This window comes from Neurospora hispaniola, assembly GCF_033458365.1.
Source record: "Neurospora hispaniola strain FGSC 10403 chromosome Unknown B0T23scaffold_2, whole genome shotgun sequence".
NCBI lineage: Eukaryota > Fungi > Ascomycota > Sordariomycetes > Sordariales > Sordariaceae > Neurospora > Neurospora hispaniola.
The window spans coordinates 2,704,769-2,729,303 of NW_026944407.1; the positions used below are offsets into that span (position 1 = coordinate 2,704,769).

General features: G+C 52.1%; 7 protein-coding genes across 7 annotated transcripts; 4 read left to right on the forward strand and 3 right to left on the reverse strand.

The window, feature by feature from the left end:
- Positions 1–1,927: 1,927 nt before the first annotated feature.
- On the forward strand, positions 1,928–3,032 carry B0T23DRAFT_393620 (uncharacterized protein; the record flags this gene model as incomplete). The annotated part of the gene is made up of 2 exons (XM_062838088.1): positions 1,928–2,198; positions 2,281–3,032. 2 exons carry the CDS (start codon positions 1,928–1,930, stop codon positions 3,030–3,032), a joined length of 1,023 nt encoding a protein of 340 aa, XP_062695629.1.
- A 346-nt stretch (positions 3,033–3,378) lies between these two features.
- B0T23DRAFT_426487 (xylose isomerase-like protein) lies at positions 3,379–4,401 on the reverse strand (the record flags this gene model as incomplete). Its single annotated transcript, XM_062839990.1, has 1 exon — positions 3,379–4,401. The coding sequence occupies one exon, from the start codon at positions 4,399–4,401 to the stop codon at positions 3,379–3,381; it is 1,023 nt and encodes a 340-aa protein (XP_062695630.1).
- A 226-nt stretch (positions 4,402–4,627) lies between these two features.
- B0T23DRAFT_81859 (6-phosphogluconate dehydrogenase) lies at positions 4,628–6,591 on the forward strand. Its single transcript, XM_062841841.1, has 2 exons — positions 4,628–4,868; positions 4,930–6,591. Exons 1-2 carry the CDS (start codon positions 4,854–4,856, stop codon positions 6,430–6,432), a joined length of 1,518 nt encoding a protein of 505 aa, XP_062695631.1. The 5' UTR covers positions 4,628–4,853; the 3' UTR covers positions 6,433–6,591.
- Positions 6,592–7,241: 650 nt separating this feature from the next.
- B0T23DRAFT_81879 (glycosyl hydrolase family 61-domain-containing protein) lies at positions 7,242–9,224 on the forward strand. Its single transcript, XM_062841842.1, has 3 exons — positions 7,242–8,036; positions 8,128–8,263; positions 8,469–9,224. Exons 1-3 carry the CDS (start codon positions 7,567–7,569, stop codon positions 8,814–8,816), a joined length of 954 nt encoding a protein of 317 aa, XP_062695632.1. The 5' UTR covers positions 7,242–7,566; the 3' UTR covers positions 8,817–9,224.
- Positions 9,225–9,701: 477 nt separating this feature from the next.
- On the reverse strand, positions 9,702–10,956 carry B0T23DRAFT_311028 (uncharacterized protein; the record flags this gene model as incomplete). The annotated part of the gene is made up of 2 exons (XM_062834622.1): positions 9,702–10,090; positions 10,176–10,956. The coding sequence occupies 2 exons, from the start codon at positions 10,954–10,956 to the stop codon at positions 9,702–9,704; spliced, it is 1,170 nt and encodes a 389-aa protein (XP_062695633.1).
- A 2,910-nt stretch (positions 10,957–13,866) lies between these two features.
- On the reverse strand, positions 13,867–15,951 carry B0T23DRAFT_426491 (major facilitator superfamily domain-containing protein; the record flags this gene model as incomplete). Its single annotated transcript, XM_062839991.1, has 3 exons — positions 13,867–13,955; positions 14,015–15,458; positions 15,715–15,951. The coding sequence occupies 3 exons, from the start codon at positions 15,949–15,951 to the stop codon at positions 13,867–13,869; spliced, it is 1,770 nt and encodes a 589-aa protein (XP_062695634.1).
- Positions 15,952–16,999: 1,048 nt separating this feature from the next.
- Positions 17,000–24,101, forward strand: B0T23DRAFT_81951 (uncharacterized protein). Its single transcript, XM_062841843.1, has 3 exons — positions 17,000–18,229; positions 18,297–18,721; positions 18,779–24,101. The coding sequence occupies exons 1-3, from the start codon at positions 17,195–17,197 to the stop codon at positions 23,898–23,900; spliced, it is 6,582 nt and encodes a 2,193-aa protein (XP_062695635.1). The 5' UTR covers positions 17,000–17,194; the 3' UTR covers positions 23,901–24,101.
- Positions 24,102–24,535: the final 434 nt, after the last annotated feature.

Consider the following 24,535-nt stretch of genomic DNA (forward strand, 5'->3'; position numbering starts at 1 on the left):
TGGCGGCAGGCACTTCTCCGTTCGACTTTTACCTCTTCTTGCCCTTTCCAGCAGTCTTGGGTGTGGAAATGGATTGAAAGTCTAGGTGTTGGATGATGTCTGTCGACTTCCAACTTCTAGAGTTAAGTTCCATTGTCGCTGCTTCACGAGAGGTACTGAACGGAATGAGATGAAGAAAAGAAGGAACGAAGGGTGAAAAAGAGCGGCGGGAAATGCTTCTTCGTAGCTGCAAAAATTCAGTCACCTCTAACGCACACATCACTGGAAGTCTCAACCACATACAATCCATCTTAGAGGTAATCTTCAAATCACCTCGAGACTGGAAACTCGAGAGCTGAGATCATGGTTGAAACCAACAATAACAGAATGACAGCTGGATTGATCTGGTAGCAGAAGAGAAGACCCGGGAGGAATGCCGACTTTCCAGCTAAATAAAGGCACACTTACCTAGAGAAGAGCGATGACTGGGGTAGGGGACAATTTTGAGGTGAAGATAGAGTTGAAGCAAATACCTGAATTGGAAACTAGTCCACCCAGATCCTTAGCGTCTGGCCTTACACGCCATCGACCTCTCAATTCCGACTCCTGCTTCTACCGCGAAGTACACACATACCACGACTGCAACCAGCCGCCTCGAGGTACCAGAATCCCGCTAGGATGATGAGAAAATAATTTGGTTGGGAAACGCGAGGACGAGCATTCAGGCCGCTAAGCAGAACGACAAAGGCCATATGGACTTGATCAGGCACAAAGTCATGGAGAAAATGAAGGTAAAGACGCCTTGGATCCGCCAGACAGAGAGGTTTTTTTTTTCCCCTTGCGAAGATGAGAAAAAACATGTAGCAGGTACTCATTGTTTGTCGGCTGGTCTGGTCATCTGGTACTGCCTCAGACCTTTGTTGCAGATGGAGTCACCCACCTATAGGGGGAAGAGATGCAAACCGTACGCGAACCTGAGATAAGTTGCGACAATTTGATTTTGTCTTCGAGACAGTAGAAGTTCGTCAGGTGGCCTAATACCTGCGTCCTTGATGAGTGGAAGTTGACATATTGCTGAAGACGATGTCCATGACGAGGATGTCCACAAGGGGTCAAATGTGATGTGGCCAATGGGTATGAGAAGGATAAATCAGGCCGGTATCTTACAACACACCCACATACAGGCAGCGTGTCGCAAGTCGTCATACGCTGTAAACGGGTAGAAAGTTCTCAAGAGCGAGTACTGGTCAACCCCCATTCATCCGATTGTCTTCCTTCCGCTGTCAGTCCCGTCGTCATTGCTTTACAGCTGGCAAAAGCCCTACCCCAGCCACAGCTTTGGGTTGACCCAGAAACCTCGACCACAAGGAAAGAATTTCCTTCCTTCACATCCTTCCCCTCCTTCACCCACCGAGAAGCAACACCTCCCACCCCATGGTCACCTTTTCTTTGTCGTCGCTTCTTGATCATCAGAACAGCCAACTTTGTTACAGTTCTCCCTTTCAGTACGACCTTCCTTCAAGGTCACCAGAGAAAACTGAAACGATTTGCGACCGCGTCTTTCGTTCATACCCCCCATCAAGGGCCCGGATTTCCTGCCCCTATTGTGGGTTGGCACAACACTTCCCTTCACTTTTCAGGGGCGCGGCGCCATCGAAGATTTCAAGGTATGAACACGTCAACATCCAACACACCTTCTCTTCAAGAATCTCCTAGTACTCACCCCACAAAGCTGCTCTCATCGGGCCCAGCTCAGACTCAACTTCAAAAGGAGCGCCATCGAAGATTTCAAGGTATGAAGAAGTTGACAACCAACACACCTTCTGTTCATGAAGTATGTTCCTAACACTCACTTCAAAAAAGCGCTCTCATCGGGCGCGCCTGTAACTCAAGCTCAACTTCAGGACACGAACTTCCCTTTGTCGTGACGAAGAAGACACAGGCCAAGATGGAGGTCAAGAAGGATGGCATTTTCGTGTGCGTGACTACCTCGAGCCAGCAGATTCGCGAGCACTTGCGTGACATCTCCAAGATCAAGCTTAAGAGAACGCAAGAGAAAACTGAGGGGGTCCTGCGGGAGAAGGGCATCTACGATGGACCCGAGAAGATGGTGAAGGACGTGTACAAGGAGATCATCGATGGCAGTAGCAACTACCCCATTTACCAGCAAGCTGAGCTATTGGTTGAAGCCGGCCGCATCGGTGTTTGGGAGGCGCAAAGTAAGTCCGACCTGAGATCAAATTGAGGCAAGCGCTTCACAGAAGTCCCTTCAGTTGTGCCTGACCATTTTTGACTTGACAGTGGCCAACCCTCATTACGTTTCCCTGGAAGCCGCCACGCTCTGGCCCCGTTGGGGTAATGTTTCTCCGTACTTGCGCTTCATCGAACTCCGAGAGCGCCTGGCCAAAGAGGGCTCCCGGCCTGTCAGCCATGCGCAACCCCTGGATATTAAGAAGCTCTCGACAAACCAGCTGTCGAACCTCCACGTGGGATGTAAGCTGTGGATGAAGTCTTACAAGGAGAATGGCGAGAGTCACAGTTTGGAGATGAAGCGGCTGTTTGACCGTGCCAAGGAGCTAGCGAAGGAAGCTCACGATATGCGCACCACCATCAAGTACTTTTCACGCATGAAACTGGATTTCATGGTTGACAAACACTATATGTTGGAGATAGTGGTCACGCACTTCCGTTCCTTCAAGGAGAAGGTGGCCACAATGGAGTGGTGCCTGGAACGTTGCGAGGAACGCGTGCGGGCGCATGGAGAGCAGACGAAGAAGAATAACCCTGAGTGTACGCAAGAACTTGAGGATTTCATGGAGCAGTTGAAGTGGACGGGTGAGGATATATACTTGGAGGAGTGCTCAGAGGAGAATGTCCCCGGAAAGAAGGTGAAGGATGAATTGCCCTGGAGTGGCGCGTTGGGGGCGTGGATGGAGGAGGAGGCTAGTCATGCGTTTGACGAGGATGACAGCAACATCTCTCTACATGGAAGTGATTTGATGACGGAGAAAGAGGAGGACGGTGGTAAAAAGGAGGAGGGGACGATGCAGTAGGAGTCCGCTGCCAGCACCGAGGCTCCTAAGAAAGAGGCTCAGGAAAAGACTGAGCGCAGTGAAGAAGCTTCACCTCATGAGGATTCCGGATCGCCCATCAAGGAAGCATGGGTTAGCGTACTATTGACAATCGGCTTATCGTCAAAGTCAACACGCTTTTGCGGCCTGATTGTTGTCAGATACCTTAACGATGCTGCATCACCCAGATAGCCAAGGAAACAGAAGCAAAGAACGAGATAAAGAAGAGAAGTAGTGAAAGAGAGAGAATAATGGCTAACAAGATTCGCTGTGTCTAATCGGGGGGTGTCCTGTAAGGTAAGAAGTGCCGTAGTTGTCTTCATGACATTCACTGGGTCACCTTTTCCTTCGCTTTTGAGAGTAACTCCTTGCAGGAATCCATCGCCTTCTGAGCATACTTATTCAAATCCTGGCCAAACTTCTCCTCAAACTTCCCGTCAAACACTTCCACGCTGAACCATCCCTTGAAGCCCGTGTCCAGCACTGCTTTGGCAAACTGCTCAATGGGGAGGTAACCGCCATCGTAGGGAAGCGGACGATAGTCGTGACTCCAACATCCCCTCGGCCGCAGCCCCGACTCCGGATCGGGCTTGTCATCCAACGGTGGCTGGACCTTGTACGCATCGCTGATCTGGAAGAAGAAGATCTTGTCGGCCGGCACTGTTTCCGCCAACTCCTTCAAGCTGGCTCTGTATCTGACAGACAGCTCCATCTCCGTGATGGCCGGCGTCTCGATCCTGCCAGACTCAGTTGTAGGATCTCCCCACTCCCCACCAGCGGACTGGAACGTATCAAGGCACAGTCCGACGTTGGGCCTGTTCACCTTTTGCACGATGTTCCAAACATCCGACCATTTTGGGGCGTGCGTGGACCAGCACCAGTTCTCGTACGCAAGCTTGAACCCCTTCTCGGCCAGCATGTCCGCCAACTCTCGAAGATCGGCTGCCACCCGCTCGGGATCGGTGGCGATGCCCTCAGAATCGGAGGAGCCAACCTGGAGCATGTCCGTCCCCACCGCTTCCATAATTCTTATCCATCCTCTTGCACGCGCAAAGGCGTCCTCACGCTTCTTGCTGCCCTCGGGCCATCCTTCGAAGTTGGAGAAGGGCTGTAGGACGAAGATCTTGAGGTTGTGGCGCTCGACGAGGGTTCGAACTGCTTGCCCGGCCTCGCAGAGGGTGTCGTAGTCGTCTTCGGCAATGTCGCGGCCGAAGTGCAGGTTGGCGTATGACTGGAGGTCGGGGAAGGAGAGCTCGATGCCGTCGAAGCCGGCGTGACGGATGGCTTCGATCTTTTGGTGGAGCGTGTGTTTGGGAAGGCCGATGGAGCAGGAGGCGAGAGCGAACGGCATTGTGCTTGCTGTATGGACACTTTGGGATCGAAAATGACGCACAGATTGATAATCGAGGTACGGTAGGAACTTATGTGATTTGTTGTTGGAGTGGTTTTTGAGGTGTTGTTTGTGTTGTTTTGACGGCTCGGTGGGCACCTTGCTGGCTGTCGATGATGTCAACGATTGTCACCCCAGGCGGTTCGTCCCACATTATATCAGGTTGTCGATGCCCCACAACACCGACAACAACCGCTTCTCTCAAGAGAGACGCAACTACAGAATGGAGGGTTCTCACTTGAAACGAAGAGCATTTGCATTAATGACATTAAAAGATAAGACAAGAGCCATATCGTCTTTCATCCAACAACTTTACCGACACGATTCCAGGTTCCGTTGAAGGAGATTGCAACAGCACCAATTGTCCCTGCAACCCCACGCGAGACCCTAACCCCGGCAACATTGGACCAAAAATGGACGTTGAAAAAGTACGGATGCTCCCGAGACACTCGACAGATGCGGCTTAGCTGATGATCATGGCGTTTTCAGATTGGAATGATTGGAACCGGCAGCATGGGCGGCATGATGTCTCTTCTGTTCGCCGAGTATGGCATCCACACGCACTACTACGACCCTTCCAAGAAGAACATCGAAGCCCTCCAATCCCACGCCAAAGAAAGCAAGCACGAAGACAAGATCACCTACCACGACGACCACAAGTCTTTATGCGAGGCTCTAGAGGACGGTGATAAGCCCAAGGTCTTCATGTTCAGCATCCCCCATGGCGGCCCCGCCGACGACAGCATCGATGCCCTCGAACCCTACCTCAAGCCAGGCGACATCATTATGGACGCCTCCAACGAGCACTGGAAGGCGACCGAGAGACGACAGGCCCGCCTTGAGCCAAAGGGAATCCATTACATTGGAATGGGCGTCTCTGGGGGCTACCAGTCCGCTCGTCATGGTCCTTCCATCTCCCCCGGTGGCAGCAAGGAGGCCCTCGATAAGGTGTTCCCCTTCCTTCAGAAAATTGCGTCCAAAGACAAAAAGGGACAGCCATGCGTGGCCAAACTTGGGCCGGGCGGGTGCGGGCACTACGTCAAGATGATCCATAACGGCATTGAGCACGGAATGATGACTGCCCTCTGTGAAGCCTGGGCCATCATGAACATCGGCTTGGGCATGGACTACGAAGAGATCGGCACCGTGTTCGAGAAGTGGAACGGTGACAAGGAAAGGCCATTAAGGGACAACTTCTTGATTGACATTGGTGCCGATATCTGTCGGACCAAGGATGTGAAGGGCAACTATGTGCTAGCCAACGTGCGTGACAAGGTCGTTCAGGATGTAGACAACTCCGAGGGTACGGGAACGTGGGCGGTCCAGGAGGGTACCAGACTCCATGTGCCAGATCCAACCATTGCCGTCTCGCACCTTTTCAGGGTAGCTTCGGCAGATGCAGCGAGGAGAGAGACAGTCAACAAGGCGCTGGATGGAAAGGGGGTGAAGCCCGCTCAAATCGAGGGTGTCGATAAGGCCAAGTTCCTGGAAGACTTGTACAATGCCGTCTACGCCTCCTTCCTCATATGCTTCATCCAGGGCCTGCACGTCCTTTCCAAGGCGAACGAGGAAAACGACTGGAAGCTCGACTTTGCTGATGTACTGCAGCTCTGGCGCAATGGATGTATTATTCGAAGCGACGGAGTTGTTGATTTGCTCGAGACTGTGTATCGCTCGAGAGAGCACGACAACGATGATCTCCTAGGACACCAAACGATTGCTGGCGAGCTCGCAAAGACGTACCCGTCGCTCAAGAGGGTTGTACTGAAGGCTATCGAGTTTGATCTACATGCTGGAGCGCTGAGTACCAGTCTTGAATACTACAAGTACTCGGGTTCGACTGAACTACCCACCCAATTCCAGGAGGCCGAGTTGGACTACTTCGGGGCTCACATGTTTGACCTAAAAACTGCTGAGCCGGGTAAGCCGGTGACGGGTGACCACCACTTTGAGTGGAAGCCCGCAAGAGGTATTCTGGAGACGAACGACTAAAGAGTTTCTGCATACCTGACTGGAAATTCGGAGAACGAGATACGACAATATTGTGTGTGTTCAAGATGCTAGTACCTAGGTAGGTAGACAATGACCTTCAATACAAGGGAACTCATATCAACGGATTGGACTATCTTCCTTCCACCCCTTTACGCATTCTTGCCCACGCATAAGCGGCTCATCCGTCGCAATTCCCAAGAAGTGGAATGCTTCCTCAATACAGACAGGGCCATTGCTTGACAAGATTGAGATTGCAAACCACCATGCACCGACCATCGCCCAGGTTATGGATGCAGCAAAGTGAAAGGCCGTTTGACGTCAAGCATGGACATTGGTTGCCTTCTTGAAACATTGTGCCGCCGGGGAGGGATGCTGATGAAACATGTGGAGTTTTCGACCTAGCTGCGGTCCCGTGGTTCCGATCACCGCCCAGGCCCTAGTGTCGGTAGAGGTAGACGAGGAGGTCCACGTTCCGAGACCCATGATAGATGCCAAGAAGGTGACACTGATCACCAAAACAATTCGGCGCTAAGCTCAAGCACGCTCTTAGCTCTTCGAGTTTGTAATCGGGTTGTGGAGTGCATGGAAGCTGTTCGCATGGCCCTTAATTAACCCCCTGAATGCCCATTGGTCCGCATAACCACGATTTAGAACCGCTTTGGGAATGGCGGAGGTCGATGTCCGTAACGGGAACCGGAACCACTTCCACTGAACATGACTGGATTTGACAGAAACACCAAGTCTTTGCCCACCGAGGTCCAAGTACGGCCTGCAGACACCGTGACTCCGGTTACCGGGCCGCTGTTTGTCGCCCCATGCAACGTTGGTGCCAAATTCTGGGATGGTGTCGCCGTCGAGGTGGGGGCTTCCCATCCTCCAATATCACAGATTATCAGGTTTGGGATCGATGTGTTCAAGTTCGGATGGTGGGTAGATGGTGTGTTCAAGGACGGATCATGGTCTTTGGGTCAAGTGGTATATATCTATCCGGGACGCACTCTGCCAGCTCTTGTTCCCTTTACCTCTCCTCCCCTCAAGCCTTCAGCCCCAAGACACCAGACTTCGGATCTTCCTGCTAGTACGGTCAAATCGCAGCTTCAACTACCCGACATCACTTTACACCAATAGCCCATCATGAAGCTTTCAGTCGCTGCCGCCCTTTCTCTCGCCGCCAGCGAGGCCTCGGCCCACTACATCTTCCAGCAAGTCGGCGCCGGGACCTCGGTCAACCCGGTTTGGAAGTACATCCGCAAGCACACCAACTACAACTCGCCCGTGACCGACTTGACTTCCAAAGACCTTGTGTGCAACGTCGGCGCCAGCGCTGACGGTGTCGAAACCCTCTCCGTTGCTGCCGGCTCCCAGGTCACCTTCAAGACCGACACGGCCGTCTACCACCAGGGTCCCACTTCCGTCTACCTCTCCAAGGCCGACGGTTCCCTTTCCAGCTACGATGGCTCGGGCGGTTGGTTCAAGATCAAGGACTGGGGCGCTACCTTCCCCGGTGGTGAATGGACTTTGTCCGATACTTACACTTTCACGATCCCTTCGTGCATCCCCTCGGGCGATTACCTTTTGCGTATTCAGCAGATTGGTATCCACAAGTAAGTTGAACCATTGCCGTGCCGTGCCGTGCCGTGATCGAGGAACAAGAAAGGACACAGATGAGCTAACGAAATCGTCCTTCAACAACAGCCCCTGGCCCGCAGGTGTTCCCCAGTTCTACCTCTCCTGCGCTCACATCTCCGTGACGGGCGGTGGTAGCGCCTCCCCCGCCACTGTCTCCATCCCTGGAGCCTTCAAGGAGACCGATCCTGGCTACACCGTCAACGTGAGTTCTTTCTCTCCTATTTTTTTCCCCCCAGATCACCAGGTCGCTCCTGCCTACCTTATCCTTCTGGTGGGGTTCTTGCCTAGAAATCTTCCACTTCGATGGAAGTCCATTGTCCTGCCACTATGATCCGATTCAACCCCAGCCCCTCCTCGCCTATCAGCTGTACTTACCTCTAAGTACCTCTACTAACAAACTTGAACAGATCTACTCCAACTTCAACAACTACACCGTCCCTGGCCCCGAGGTATTCACCTGCAGTGGTTCCGGCTCCGGCTCCGGCTCCGGCTCTACCCCCTCATCCCAGCCGACCACTTCTATCCTCCCGACTTCGACCGTTGTCGCGACCACCCTCAAGACTTCGACTGTCGTCGCCACGACCAAGAGCAGCAGCACTTCGTCAGCCTCTTCAGGCAGCCAGCCCACCACCCCTTCGGGCTGCACGGTGGCCAAGTACGGACAGTGCGGTGGCATTGGATACAGCGGGTGCACGAGCTGCGCTAGCGGGTCGACTTGCAAGGTTGGCAACGACTATTACTCGCAGTGTTTGTAAGTGGGATCTAGAGTGAGGAGCAAAAATTGAGAAGAGGGTCATGATCAGGGACTTGGCCTGGAAGAGGGGATGGAATGGAGGAAAGGGAAATTAATCTTCTTGTGAATAACTTCAACTGGGGCAGTCGCGCTTTCGGTCGGTGATAGCACACTAGGCTGGGAGCGAAAGGCCCATGATATCTGTATATAGTTCTACTTCTTCACTGGGCCGTTGGTGGAAGTGCTGGTGCAAGCATTTAGGCCACGGTCTTGCATATGTTTGGAATAGAGTGGTCGTTTGATATAGCATCATACCAAGTAGCGATTCAAGATCGTATTTGCATCCGGGTTTATGTCAAGGTACCCACGGGCGAGTGAAGACAAGGTGTTTGTGATGTGACTTGCTGGCGTTTTCCTAGGATATTCGGGGACATGGGCACCGGGCAAAGTGGTCATTGGCCAAATGTCTTGTATTGGGGAAAGAGGACATGAAGGTCTTAAGATAAGCGTTGCCGCGTATTCTTTGCGGCTGCTCTTCAATAGTAGATACAAGTCTGATATCAATCCATGATATGGATAAACCTTGAAGGCCCAGTAAAAAAGCTCTATTAGTACGGTGAATGGTAGAAAGCAGGCTGTAGAAGAAGTGAAAATGATATACGGTCAGATTGCCAAAAGATAAAGAGGTATCTCACAGATATCACAAACATACCTGGACATCTGCATTAAGGCCCCGGTTTGGGGGAGTAATATGCATCCATATATAACGTCCGATGCCCTTTATGTTCGCCGAGACGCCGTGGTATCTTGAATTTCCATAGTATTATTCCTTCTCTGGGCAATGGCTCCCACTCCATCCTCTTGTTTGCCCATCCCTCTTTTTCAATTTTTTTAGTTTTTTTTCTGGTCAATTCCTCCTCTCATCGCCATGCAGAGCAGCTTGCTCCTGGTTAACGTCCTGCCGGTCGCCCTCCTGGTAGCCCACATGCTGCTGTGGCCTATTTTGTTCCTCTGGACGCTGAACGGCGCCGGCGTCCATCTCAAATCCGGGATGGTTCCCCGCGGGTAGTTCCTGCGCGCCATAATGGTGGTCGGTGACAGGTAATTCTGAAACGGTATCTAGTCCCAGCCCGTTGTTCGGGTAGCCTGTGAAAGCATTGTAGCCGTACTTTTGATCAAAGCCTTCTTGCCCAAGATTCGGTGACGTGTGTTGGCTCTGAAAACCTGCCTTGGAGAAGGCGGGAGAAAGAGGGCCATACTGGCTGCCGGTAGCAGTGAGACCACTCACATATGAGTCTGCATTTTGGGAGACTGAGCATTAGCCGGTCTGGTCAGTGCGATGGCGGTGAAGAACAGAGGATAGTAGAATCTTGGCTCTTACCTCGCATGTAGCCTGTACTTGGGCTGCTCATGACTGACCGTCCGCTCTCATCGACGTGTCCGTATCCCTGATGTCCTTGGTGTAGGTATGCTTGCTGGCCCATGGGAGTCATGGGGCCCATTTGAGACATGGCTGCTCCGGGCACATCCCCTTCCTGTATGTTCCCTTCCTTCTTCTTCTTAGGAAACCATCCGCACCTCCACAGAATCCCAGCAACAATGATGAGAACTGCAATAACAGCCCCTACAGCGATGCCGGCAATGGCGCCAGTGGATAGTCCTCCAGTGCTGCTGCTGGGGGGCTCGGGTTCGGGCTCGGCACTGCTGCTGCTGGGGGCCTCGGGTTTGGTCTTGGTGCTGTTATAGCTGATGCCGGTGCCGGCAGGGTTGAGTATATAGTCACGTTTCCATTCCTCACCCGGCAACTTATTCAAAACCGTCGGTCTTAATTTATCCTTGGGACAACCAGCGTTACAGGGATTGTCAGCGCAACAACCCATAAATGGAGGCGCAGCATTTGCGCATGTGTAGAATACTGCTTCTTGAATTGAGACGTCGCATGATTGACCCGGAAGAAGTTTGTATTTTGCGGAAGAGAAGGATGCAACTTGGAGTTCGTCGTCCGGGCAGACACCATTTCGTTCCTCGGTGCATGGGTCGACGGTGCAGCAACCGAGAAACTCGTGCTTCATTTCAGGACAGATGTAGAAGCTTCCATCCTTTGGGCACGAGAAGCCCCAGTATGCGATGAGTTGAGAGATGACCTCTGCACTGCTTGCCATGGTGAGTCCAGTGGTATGATGGGAATCAGGAATGGGAGAGGGAGGAAATCTTGAGACTGGACGGGGAGAGGTTGACGATGAGAAGAGATACATAAAAGGGAGAGGTTCAAGAACCTGCACGTAGGCAATCCCAAAGCTTTTACATCATATGGTAGCTGACGGGATTCCAATGCGTGTAGAGGATGGGCCAGTAAGAACAATGGCTGGAAAACGAGTGCAGTTGATACTGGACCCGGGACCCAAGACGGACCAGGATCATGACCAAAGAGGTGGCCTTGATGGGCTGAGATCAACCTTACCCAAAGGAGTAACGACAAGTGAAGAAGGTTTCATCAAAGGATGAGCCAAAAGCTGACATGGAAAGGCTTGGCCCGAAGGCAGCACCATTCTGATTGGGTTCCAGCACGAGGGGAACACAAAGAGACGCAGTGTCCCCAGTGCGGGCATACACTTCAGCGTGCTAACTGAACCGTCCGCCCAGCAAGGCAAGGGGTTCTTGAAAGTTATGTTGTTCTCGCCCAGGTTTGAATGCAGAAGACGACAGTATTGTCCTTCCACTTCTGCTGTGACCCAGCCTGCATTGCTGCATCCAGTCGGTGCTGGCGGTGAAATGTGAATGACAAATTGGCAGACGGCTTGTTGGCGGACGCCTGACGGAAAGAGAAAAAGGATGGCGATCCACCGGCGGGAAACGCTTCGACGACGGCTGGGTCGTTATCGTCTCTGTGGCGGACTTTTTTGAACAGCTCTCATTGCATGCCTTGCGCATGTCGAGATATGGTATGGTGGCTTTGGCCTTTGAGGCTGGGCCGGTATGGGAGGGTCGGATTTGGTGAGGTCGAGTGATGTCTCGTTGAGAGTGGTGAAATGGTGGACATGATCATCATCGCGATGTGTTTTTTGTTTTTTTTTTTTTGACCCGAAAATGCGGAGAAAAATGGACCAAAACTGGGTCAAGAACAAACCTAAAAATTAGGTAGAAGGGACCTAAGTGCCAACGGGAAGGCGGGGAGCGGGCTGTGTCAGGCAGTGCACTACAGGCTTGGCATCAGGAATTCGATTTGGGGTTGGGCGCCCGCGTAAGTAAACTTTAACGATTCCTGCTCTCCAGCTTCCACTTGATGTGCACTGTGAATCCCTAACATCATATGAGGTGCCCCTGTATAAGTCTTTAAGTATCGGCAGGACCTGGGCTTCCCTTCCATCCCATCTAGCGGCATCCATGCCGACGGGAATTTGTTCTCATCCCGTCTGTGAACCTAACGCTTCAGTTCTTTGATCCTTCCCAGTAACAACCACCTGATCTCGACAACCCTTGCCTCAGCTAGAGAGCAGGGGCAAACGTCCTCTCCCCGCTTAATACAACATCCCCCCTGCCATCAGCCATGTCATACAACTACCTCTAGGCATCACTTTCTTTGCACTTTTCGTGTACCACAGACATGGCGATACCGCACCACCAGAAACAGTACAACAACAATTCCGACCTCCTTTGCCCCTCGAACCTCCAGATCTTCACCAGATTTGGGGGCCGGTGGCCACTTCGAAAACTCCGCGCCAGATTGGCAGTCCCAAGCTTCATAGTTGGTCTGTACCATGCTTCTCGTAAGGATAAAAGAATGAACGCAATGCCACCAATTCACAAACAAGACAATAGCCGCGTCTGCCCTTCTGCACCAATCGCAGCACCCAAAAGGGCAAGCAAGACCCGGGCCGCGAAGTAACATGACACCCGTTCCGGTGCCATGATTGCCGCACCAAAGTTGCAGTCAACAGATACGTCTCAACTTCGGTGTTTATCTATACCGCTACGTACAAGGCTCAGGCTTTGGTCCATGTGAACCAAGATATCTGCTTTGGCTGTATGCATGTTCACTAGCAGCGATAGTTTCCATCCATCGTTGTTTCGGAGCTTCCGTCCCTGAGAACATGGAAAGAACCCGTCAGAAGCCCGACAGGAGGCCACCAGTCACCAAAGGTACCTACTACAGTATTTTGGCTGCGATTCAATATTACCTCCTTGTGTAAATTGGTCAATGACTGGAGACCTGCAGCCAATGATTCCTTTTCCCATCACCACCACCACGTCTTTCACTTGCACGCTAGATACGCCATGCTGCCGTTAGGTTCGGGCGAGCCCCAACTCGGAATCTGCTTCACACAGCATCGCTACTAGCTAGAAAACGCCTTACCCCCAGCCGCTTCTGCTGATGTGAGAAATTGTCATCAGCCTGCCAATCGAGAGCTTTGATGACGTTTTCGGGAGACTTTTGGTCGGGTAAGCCGAACTGCGGGCGTTGCTATTGACGGCCATCACTCTCGTCCAAGTTTCCACACATCGCCGGTACGCCGGTATGGACCGCACCGCTGGACGTGGGTTAGGGTTCAAGGTGAGTTGTACCAGTTCTGTTTGTTTCGCTGCGTGATGCCAGAACTTGACAGGCATCTACATAGTCGTACACCGACGGGGATTTCCCTTTGTTCTTCTGGATCGTTGACCGTAGCGAGATTAAGACGGGGTCGGCTTCCCCCAACATGTCATTTGTTCGCGATAACACATGAACAAGGTTCTGACAGGCGTTCAAGGACGCAGCGAGTCTTGCACAGATAAGTCATCGGGAGATAATGAGACACAAATGGGCCACCATGTAGTCTGTGCAAGAAAAACCATAAAGATCAAATCTTTTGTCTTTTCACTAGGACACTAGGTGCCTGGTCGTATATGCCCCTTCAGTCCCTTCATCAAGCTTTGGTAACCGGGAGTTTATGTACCCGCGGGAATGATGTTCCTTCCTTTTGGTATAGAGGTACCAGCTGCTCGATCACGGCCTTGTTTCAGTGTTGAGAGCATGGATCAAACTTTCAACTTGCTAACACCCTTGGGGAAACAAATGTAAAACAATCCCCATATCAGACGGAATACAAATCTTCCTCCTTCTCAACAGATGCGTCAATGTGCATGTTGAACTCCTTTTTGGGGTCAAACAAGAGGAGAGAAACTAGAGCGTTGTGTCAGCACGATACTCGAGAGTAAACCAAGGGGTTCTGCTCGCCCTACCAACGGCAGCCAGCGCAACAAAGCAAGCACCGGCAATCCAAACGTGCCTGAACGCGACAACAAACGTGTCTTGCAAAGCAATGGCACCGGCTTCAATGATATCCGCCGTTACTCCAGATATTGTCCCCAACATCTTTTGATCTTGGGCTTCAAGTGCTGTGACAAACATCTCCACATCATCGGGCGATATTCCCTTTGGCACTACAACCTTTCCAACATAGTTCCCCAAGTTCTTCATCACATCGTGAAAAAGCGCATTGTATACGGCCAACCCAACGGTTCCCCCCAGCGACCGAATACTGATAATCAGTCCGCTGGCAACACTGATGAGCTCCGGCGGTGTCGACAACTGCGCAACTGTGACAAGCGTGGTCAAAGTCGTGCCCAAAGCGCTCCCCAAAAGAACCGTATAGCCCCAAGTTGGTATATCCGTCTTTCTCGTAGTTGTCGCCATGCATATAAAGAAGGCGATAAACATCCCGAAAGCGGCAAAGGTCGCCCACTTCACACGCTTTGTAGCTGCACAATACCACCCTGTCAAGCAAGCAAAGACCGCAGCAATGATCATTATCAGACTGTACCTCACCCCACCCTGCAGCGCATCCGACTCGTACAGCACGCTGACCTGGAAAGCAAAGTACGTGTTAGCCGCAAAGAACGCCACGCCCTCGGAGAACACGCAAAACATTGCCACAGCAAAGTTGCGATTACCCGTAAACAGTTTATGATGGAACATCCCATCCTTCTTTATCCATGTCTCATACAACACCAACCCAATCACAAACAGCATTCCAACCGCAAAGGTAGCCGAAACCTGCGGATCCCTCCACTCAAACGGATTTCTGGAGTAAGACAGTGCCACGGAAAAGAGCACCAACCCAACCGCCAGGAAGAAGTACCCTCCCCAGTCCAATCTTGCCAGTTTCTCCCTCGTACTCAAACTCTTCTGCAAAAGCCTCTTGGGCGGATGATACACCCACCAACACAACCCCGCCGCCACGACATAGACAGCCATGTTCAGCAAAAAATACACCCTAAACCCGTCCCCTCTCGGATCCCCAGTCCTGTTCAACGCACCGCCTACATAGAGTCCCACCGCCGCACCTAACGTATTGCTCGCCATGTCGGCCGCCTGGCCCCACGCCCTCCATCTCCGAGGCAATACTTCCGAGGTGACCACGTGCAGCAAAGGCTGCGAGCCGAAGCCGAGACCGATGGTGGCGAATCCCAAGATGGCGACGGGCATGGAGGGTGCGCGGGAAACGATGAGTGACCCTGCCCCGCCGCCGAGGAAGGTGGGGATGACGAGAAACCACTTACGTCCCCAATAGTCGGCCGCTTGAGAGGTGATGGGGCCGAGGACAACAGTGAGGATGGTGATGGGGGCGGAGAACCAGATTGATTGGGTTGGGGAAGAGAAGTGGGAGGCTATGGTTTGGCCTTGCTGTAAGAAGTAAACGATGTCAGTCAGGATTGCGAGGGATGGAGTCAAGCCATAAAATGGGAAGTTGGGATCTTGCGAAGATGGAGAATCATGAATTCGAGAAGGACTGGAGGGAAGGAGGGAAGGAGGGAAATTGAAAACAAAAAACAAAAAAAGATTGAAAAAGGAAGGTGGGAACCGGGAATGCAGGAAGGTGGAAGAGAAGGAAGGTGGGGCTTTTGGGATTTGGGAAGGAAGGAGATAGGTAGGTACGCACAGCCCCGGCGCCCACAAGACTGATCAATTGGGCGATGTAAATGAGGCACACGGCAAAGACGGCCAAAAAGGTCTTTGCGTGGAGGTGAGGGACTGGATCGTCGGATTCAGGGCCATCGCTGCTGGTGTTGTTCTCGTTGGTTTGTGATGAGGGAGCCGTTTTAGGGACAAGCGCTACTGGCTTGGTTTCTTCTTGCACTTGTGCGCTTGGAGACGTCTCATCTTGCGAAGACATCATTGTGAAGATGTGTCGAAATGTTATCGAGAACTGGTTGGAGAGGAGGAACAGGTTGACGAGGTCTCAAATCTGTCGTGAAGAAGGGAGCCTCCGGATTTTCCCATGTCGAAAAAGCATGGAATTTGAGCATCTAATGGCTTGCTCTTGAGCCTCGGGAGGTCTGACACATACATACATCTTGTATGTGACTCAAAGCTTCGAGGTTGGCTCAAGCTGCTTGGGCTGCATAATTGGATGTATGGCGGCATAGAAGCAATATCCAGGCATGACGTTGTGCTCCACGCCCGCAGGGTCTGTTCGGTTTCGCGTCAAGAATAACGTTAGATCCATGTTACGTCTATGTGAACCGTCAGTGGTAAATCTCATACTCTATATTGCCTCACATATCAATCTAGATCTCGAGCGGCCCGAGTTCTAAATCAGTAACATCTCTAACCAAAAAACTTCAAGTCTGGTACGGCTTCAGGCAGCTTCCTATTCGTCCCCCTTTGCTCAGGTTGTAACGCATCGTAACTCCATTCAGACGATCCGTACTAGGAAAGCTATGGGATGTAAGAAGGAAACAATTGCCGTTATCCTCGCCGATCCAGTTTGAGCGTGGTAACGCTCTTGGGAAAGATCGTCCGAACCGTTCCATCTTTGAAGATCGTGGGAATAAGGTGACAAGGAAGAGCAAAGTGGCTGCAGCTTACAGTGATATAAAACGACAGGTTCATAACCATCAAAGAGATGACATGAACTCGGAAATTTGACTGTAAGCCTCAGAAGATCATCTTTTTTTGTTTTCTGGTCAGCACTACATTGGTATTGGCTTAGAACTCAGAGTGTCCGATGAAAAGTAAACAAACAAAAAGGGAGCGACCCTAACCCTTCCGCTACCGTACAGCCGGCGGAGTGCACTTTAGGGTTCGGTAAACTCCATGTTGGGTTGGTGACGCGAAATCTCCAGGATGTGGAGAACTCCACTCACCACAGCGCTGGAACAATCCAGGATCAGCGCTCCACAGGCCCAATCCCGCGTCGAGTGTGACGTGACGGCCTGGGTTGCCCACAAACAAAACGCAATTTTGGGAATCTGCCGGTCATCAAGCGTCAAGCTCGCTATCCGCACGCATCGTGCCCCGCGGAGTGAATTGGAAGCTCGTTTTGGCTTTTGTCCTCAATTGATCGCTTGTTTTGCTCTTTTATTTTGCTCCTACGGTGTTTAGTCTGGACTCCAAAGTCCAGAGAGCCATGATCGAGAATGGTGCGAACCCGGAGAATGGCCGCCATGGCCGGCAACGAGAATAATGGCGAGCAAAGCAGCAACGCGACACCGAATAACATCCAGCCGATGGCGATTGCTGAGAAACCTGCGAAAAAGAAAAGGTCCCCAGTCAAACCCAAGGGCAGAAAGGTCGCGAAACAAGCCGCCCGACCTGACGTGAAAGAGGAGGAGCAAGCCGAAACCGATGTGCAGCTCCCTGAGACAGGAACTTCGAAAACATCAATTGCTCCCGACGACGAGGAACAGAATGTCAACATCTCTGACCAGCCGAGCGCAAATATCAACAGAGCGAGGCCCTCAGCCACATCAAGTACAACCTCGGGACGCCTTGTCCAGCCAAAATCAACAAAGTCCAACATCAAGGCCAAGTCCAAGTCCAAGACCACCGCGGTCGTCGAGTCCCCGGAAATGGACGATCCCGAAGCCGAGTATGATTCCGACACTTCATACATACCCAAAGATCTTCGGAAAGAGCTACGTGAACAGCTATCTTGGGCTGGTCTCACATATCCCGAGACCTGGCGTCCACGTGTCGATAGCCCCTTCGATGCTCCTCCCCCGCCTCCGGAAAATCCACCACCGGCCGATTCTATTCTCGTAGCAGGTTTGGCGGACGGCGAGGTGCGCTACCTTTGCCAACTGTTGCGATACTGGACATCCGAAGATAAGGGCTGCAGGACTGCCAACAAGTTCTTCCACCGGCTCGACTACACCTACAAGAAGGCGGATTCGCTTCCAGAGGCTTTGGCAAGGCATGACCGGGTATTGGCTCTGACTCTGGATCGCCTCGCGCGAGCGATCCCCTTCGAACTATTTCTTTGCCGGCTCGACAGAGGCTATGAAGACACTGACATCGACCCTCAACAAGTGTCTCCCTCCTACGTCATTGAGGATCTGGTTGACTTGCAGGGCCGAACCTACGCAAAGTTTGTTCCCGTTGACGAGAATGACTGGACACAAAAGACTACCGAACACCGAAAGCCCAAACTCCTTCCTGGTTACTGTGATGCGGTACGTACCTCACATATCACCACTAAAGCCTCTTTAGATCTCTGCTAACCACATACCAATCCGCCAGGCACTCGTGCTTGTCCCTCGAGATACTGTGGCCGACTTCCTGTGGGAGACCATCGAAGCAAACGGCCCGCCGACTGCCAAGTACAACGTCACTCAGACTCCTCTGCGTTCGTTGCTCGAAAACTATAGGACCCTATGCTCAGGGAGCGTTGAAGATCACGTTCGCTATTGGCCCATCTTCAGCAACCTCATCCGGAGGGCATGTACCTGGGACAACGAAAAGGGACTTGGGTTTATGCCTGGGGAGTTGGTGGAGAGCATTCTCAAGGCTTGCATATCTGCCAAGGACTGGGATTTATTCACATTCGCCGCGGGCTTTACGGGATTTGCCTTTCGCAAACTGCCTTACGATCCCCAATCCTTTGTCAAATGGGCTCGTGCTGAGATTACAGAAGGGAGAGCCACCTTTCAAGACATTCAGGAGGGGTAAGTGATCTAGAGCATTGGTGATATGTATTCTGAGAAGCTAACGCAAACTACTAGTATTCTGGCCATCTCAGTCTCCCACAGCTTGATCAAGTACAGGTGCTCCTCAGTTACCGCCTTCTACGAGACTACGGACGAAACAGTTCCCCGAGATTGGGCACGGAACGCAGTAGTCCGCATAGCTAACTTTCCCGGTTGGCAAATCATCGGCCAACAAGATGGAAGTGAACTTGTTTCCGCCCTGAAGACCTGTTTCGGGATGGGACCTGACTTCATAGAATTCGCCACGAAGTTAGTGAGACGAAACTCGACAAAGATCCCCTTCCTTCTGGGCTTTGCCAACGAACTCCACGAGACCTGCTCCACGGAAAATGCAACAAAAAAGCTGTATCTCGACTTGGCTGAACACATTTTGAACGAATTGCACATCTACAAACTCCACAGTCGTTCCGCGGAGACGGCACGGGTTAGGGAAATCATCCAGCTTCGTTCAACCAAGGTCACGCAAGACCTAAAACTGATTAAAGCGGCAATTGAAGGTATCGACAAGGCTGACATGTCTCGCTTTATCTCTGGACTGATCGCTGAAAACGCCGATACCCTCCTTATGCGCTTGACAATGAAATTGGTTGGCGATGCAAAACGCATCCCGCTTCGTGAGCTTACCCATCTCTGGGTTCCTTTCCTCTATCTCCTCCCGGACATTCTCGAAAAACATTCTATCCCGCTATCAACACCTCGATATCAAAACATATTCGCTGCTATCATGGAGATGTACCTACTCAGGGAGGTAGGCAGGACGCCGAAACAGATCTGGCAACCTGTTATGCGCACGGTCAGTTGTGACTGTGGACTGTGCTTCAGGCTCAACCAATTCCTTTCCGAATCCTGCTCTTTCAATGCTGTTCGGCTTCACGGCTCCAGTACAGCTTTTGACCACGTACGACGCTACTTGACGGGACTGCGGGAGGGCATCTCCTGTGACTTTGCAACTGATGCTGCTTCGGGCACTATAACCGTCACGAAACGCTTGAATCCCGATCCTACTGCTCTTAAGCAATGGGAGACTAAGAAGAACAAAATGAAGAAACAAATGTTCGCAAAGTTTGATCAAGCAAAGTTGCGTGCCATTCTTGGCGAAGAGTATTCGTGGTTTACAGGATTTCAATTCTTGGAGAACAATATTGAAATTGAAGTTCATGACGAGAAAGAACTTCCTCCACCTCCTGTGCACTCCGCGCCGCTTCTTGGGAAACCGATTGACCACTTCATTATCGGTCGACCGGATCTCTCTACTCTGTCAGCCCAAGGGTACCGTCAACCTGTGGCAGCTCACCAGAATCACCATCAGCCCCTTCATCAGTCTACTGTCTCTGGCTATCAAGGTCCGCAACCAGGTCAAGCGCACCCACAGCCTGTAGGGACATACTATAGTTACCAGCTTCCTCCGCCTAACCACGCTCATCGTGCCCCGGCCAACCCCTGGGCTTATTCGGATCCTACCTCTCAATCAACCCAATCCGGCAACTCCATCTCGGCTGGTTCAGACGGCTTCGCCGGATCCATCCAAATGACCAACAACGTCAACAACCACCAAACAACCACCCATATTCAGGACACATTAGAGCATGGTCGCCAACTATTCTTCCTTGAGGAGCGAATCGTGATCCAGAGACAATTTCCCAACTGGCAGAGTGGTGCAATCAATGCGGAGCTATGGAGACGATGGACTACCATGGCTTCTAGTCGTCAAGAGAGTTACGTGAGCAGGGCAACGGTGGCCCAAAACCAAGCTCAAACCCAGGCCCATCCCTCCTTGTCTGCGCCATATCATTTATCACCCCAGCCTTCAGGCTCAAGCTTGTCTACGGAGGACGATTTGAAGGCCGGCAGGGAATACTACTTTTCGACACAGATGGGCTCTCTTCGAGCAAAGCACCCAACATACAGCCACCAACTCTTGTTAGATCAAATCTCGAAAGCATGGAGCTCATTGCCACGGACTCATCGCGAATGGTTTAACAAGCAAGCCTTGTCGCAGAAGCAACAGCAGCCCCAGCTCGCTCCTTTGGACAATGCGAGGGCTGTGGGTCCGTCGGGAACTCGGAGCATCCCGTCTCTTTCTAGCATTGCACCTCCTCCACCTCCTAGCGTAGTCCCAGGCATGCTTCCAGATCAAGCTCAACCTTTCCCTTCTCTTCAAAGTAGAGTGGCGGCGTTACGTGAGGCGGCCAAGGTAACATTTACCACGGCGCTTGCGATCGCAAAACCTGTTGTTGACAAAAATGGAATGGTCGTCGTTCGTACATCTACCAGACTGTCGATCCCCGAGCAGGATTATATGGAAAGCAAAGCACGACTTGCCCCGTACCCAAATGTCGCTCATCTCGATCCGTGCCGCAAGGATCTGAACCGTGGCCGGACCTGGTGGATAAACAAATACACAGATGGTCTTTCGCGTCTACTCTCAGGAACGTCGGAACAACAAATCAGGCAGCAACTTGGCGTTGAGTGGGAAACCTGCCTAACTATGGGTGATCGTTTGAGGACCGATGATATGGCACGTATTGAAGAGGCGAAGTCGGCTCTCGCTAGGGAACGGAACAGTCTAAATGAGGTTATGTTACAACGGGCCACGAAACGGGCGAGAACATACGGGGCCTCGACTTCTGCGACGGCTGCCGGCTCTGCGCAAAAAGGACCGGCTTCAGCCTCAGCCACATCACCGCCTGTGTCCGGCTACGAGGTTTTTGCTAAAGAAATGGAGGGACGCCTTCGGAAGAGGAACTCCGGCGCCTCGGCAGCATCGCTCAAGTCGGTGATACAACGGCGATGGGAAGCGATGAGTGAAACGCACCGGGCAGTCTACGCAACCATGGGCTTGGATAAAGCAAAGTCAGGATCTGGTACCGTGGCCCCCTCAACCTCAACCTCAACCTCAACCTCTGCGATATCCGCTTCTACCATCACTGCTGCGCCAAGCCGCAAATATGACGGTTTTGAGTATTATCTCAACACCGAAGGCCTTAACGTCAGAAGAAAGCATCCTGAATATTCCTACGACCACGTTGTCGAAGCCACGAAGCGGCAATGGGACGCTTTGACGTCCACGGCAAGGAGTGTTTACAGTAACAAAGCGTTCGCGGCCGCACAACATCCGCTCGATAAGGGTATTTTCACCTGGCTGGAAGATACCTTCAAGAGAGTAGCCAAGGATAAAGCACCCGTTTCATCAACTCCGGCGGCGCAAAACTACAGCGCTTTTAGTAGCAGCTCTTCGGAACCCCCACAAGATGGCGGCTTCGAGTTTTGGTTAAAATTTGAGGAACGAAAGTTCCGAGACAAGAACCCCGGGCTCACAAGTGAAGAAACGGTCACTGCTTTAAAAAAGACATGGGATGGCATGACACAGATGGCCCGAAGAATCTACGAGGACATGGCGGCGAAGGCAAAAGTCAACGCGGACATAACAATTAAGCCAACTGCCTCGCAGGCACCACCAAGCTCTTCATCCGCGGCTACCGCTTCTACGATCGGGGATTGTGGCCAATATGACTTACCCTCGGAGTGTGGCCGGTACGACGGCTTCACTTGGTTTCTTAACAGCGACGGAGTGGATTATAAGAAACAAAACCCAAACGTCGCATACAGCGATCTTAGAACTGCAATGTACGCACGCTGGTGTGGCATGGACGGTATAGAACGGAGCAGGTTCGAAAAGGTCGCGAGTACTTTGAAGCAGAGTGCCGAAGGTCGAGAGATGTTCAACAGACTGAGAGAAGCTTACAGCCTGCCTCCGGGGCAAGATCCTCGTGAGCGGTTAGCAGCCGCCAGGTGTCGCTCACCCTCGGATGCTGGTCGATATGACGGCTTCACCTGGTTTTATAACAGCGTAGGAGTGAGTCTCAAGAAACAAATTCCAGACATTGGATACGACGAACACAGAACCGAAATCTACTCGCAATGGAGTGGCTTGAAAGCTATGCAACGGCGCGAGTACGAAAAGGTTGCGTATACTTTGAGGCAAAGTGCCCAAGGCCGGGCGTTGTTCAACAGACTAAGAGAAGCATTCGACCTGCCTCCGGAACGAGACCCTCGTTCGTGGATTCCGTCTCCCCCGCCGGATGCCGCCACCGCTACCACTGCCACCAGTATCATGACACGGGAGGATTGGGAACGAAAATACGACGGCTGGAGTTTCTATCTCAACACTGCAGGGACGCTTCACTGTGACAGAAGAACTTCATACGACTCTGTTGTTGCTAAGATGAAGGCGCGATGGAAGAGCATGAGTGCTGTCGAACGGCTTGCATATGAAGACGGGGCTAAGGCTGCCAGGATGAGTGGTAGACGCCAAGTAACTTTTAACAACTTGAGGATAGCTTGCGGCCTACCTGAGGAGCCGATCCCCCCTCCCCCTGCTCATAACACTCCGCGAGTACCGACTTCTTCATCTGCCACTGCTACCGCGTTCACTGCCTCTTCTTCTGCACCAAGCTCTAATACCTCTAGAAGCATTACATGGGAGGCTTGGGCCCACAAATACGGCGGCTTTAACTGGTTCCTCAACACCTGGGGACACGCTTTCAAGCAGGAGAATCGTGAGCTGGACTACGAGCTAGTTGTCACCATCACGGAGTCGCGGTGGGAGCGCATGACTCACGAAGAACGTCGTGATTTTGAAGATAAGGCAAAGCGGATGAGGGTGAATGTGGCAGGTCGCCGGATGTTCAACAAATTGCGAGAACTTTGCGGCTTACCCGGGGAGCCAGACATTCCCGAACCCGCCAAGACGGTAACGCCTCGTACTCCTTTTCCGAGCACATGGCGCGGCAGTGGCTCCAAAGCAGCCACTCCTTTACCGTCCTCCTCGCCCACACGACCTGACCCGGCTTCCTTCTCACCAGCTGACCGTGCGTTGATGGAGATCGAGCCCAACAGAATGGCTGCCCCCTCTTCTAGCGCCGCGCCTGCCACGCCCGGGTTGAGTAACAAGGTGGCCAAGATTGACATCACCAGTGCTTGGGCTGTCAAATCTAGTAGGCTCAAAATTCCGCCCTTGACGCCGAGATCCGGGGGCGGATCGGCTTCGGCGTTTGGTTCGGGATCGAGGTCGGCGCCAAGGGGCGTGAAGAGAAAGGCTGAGCCGGATGTGATCGACTTGACTTTGGATGATTGAGCGTTGTTCAGTCGTGTGTGGACTGGAAGGGAGGATCGGTGTTACTCGATGGTTACAAGCAAGGATACGGGAGTTATGTGTACATGCTATGGCGTATGGCTTTGGATTTGTTGCGGTTTGGGAGACCGTTGGATCATTTCTAGATTCCAAGTGTTTGGAGTATTTTGTTGGATTTTGCATCATGTTCTAGTCAATTGGTTGATGATTATAAAACTACCTACTTACATGCATCGGATGCTACCTATGTAGTCGGGAAGAGCGAGAGTTCCTTTCCTTCTTACTCTTAGCTTTATCGTATATACTATTTAATCGTTCAGAAACGAAAAGTAAAATAATGAAGCGCACGAATTGTTATGCATCAATATATCCCTGGGTGAGGATAACGGCCGGCGGCAGCTTGCGCTAACCCCATCTCCTATGACCCCCATTATGTACTTCAATACCTAGTATAGGTACACAATCGCTATCGCTAGCGTCGGGTGGGCGGGATCCACAGTGGCCTAATGGGCGGGCTATAGCGGAGAGCGAGCGGAGAGCGAGCGGAGAGCGGGCGGACCGCTGTGGAGGGCGGGCGGCAACGGACGGACACGCCCGGCGGGTCGTCCCGGTCTTCATTGTCAGGTCCCTAGGTATTT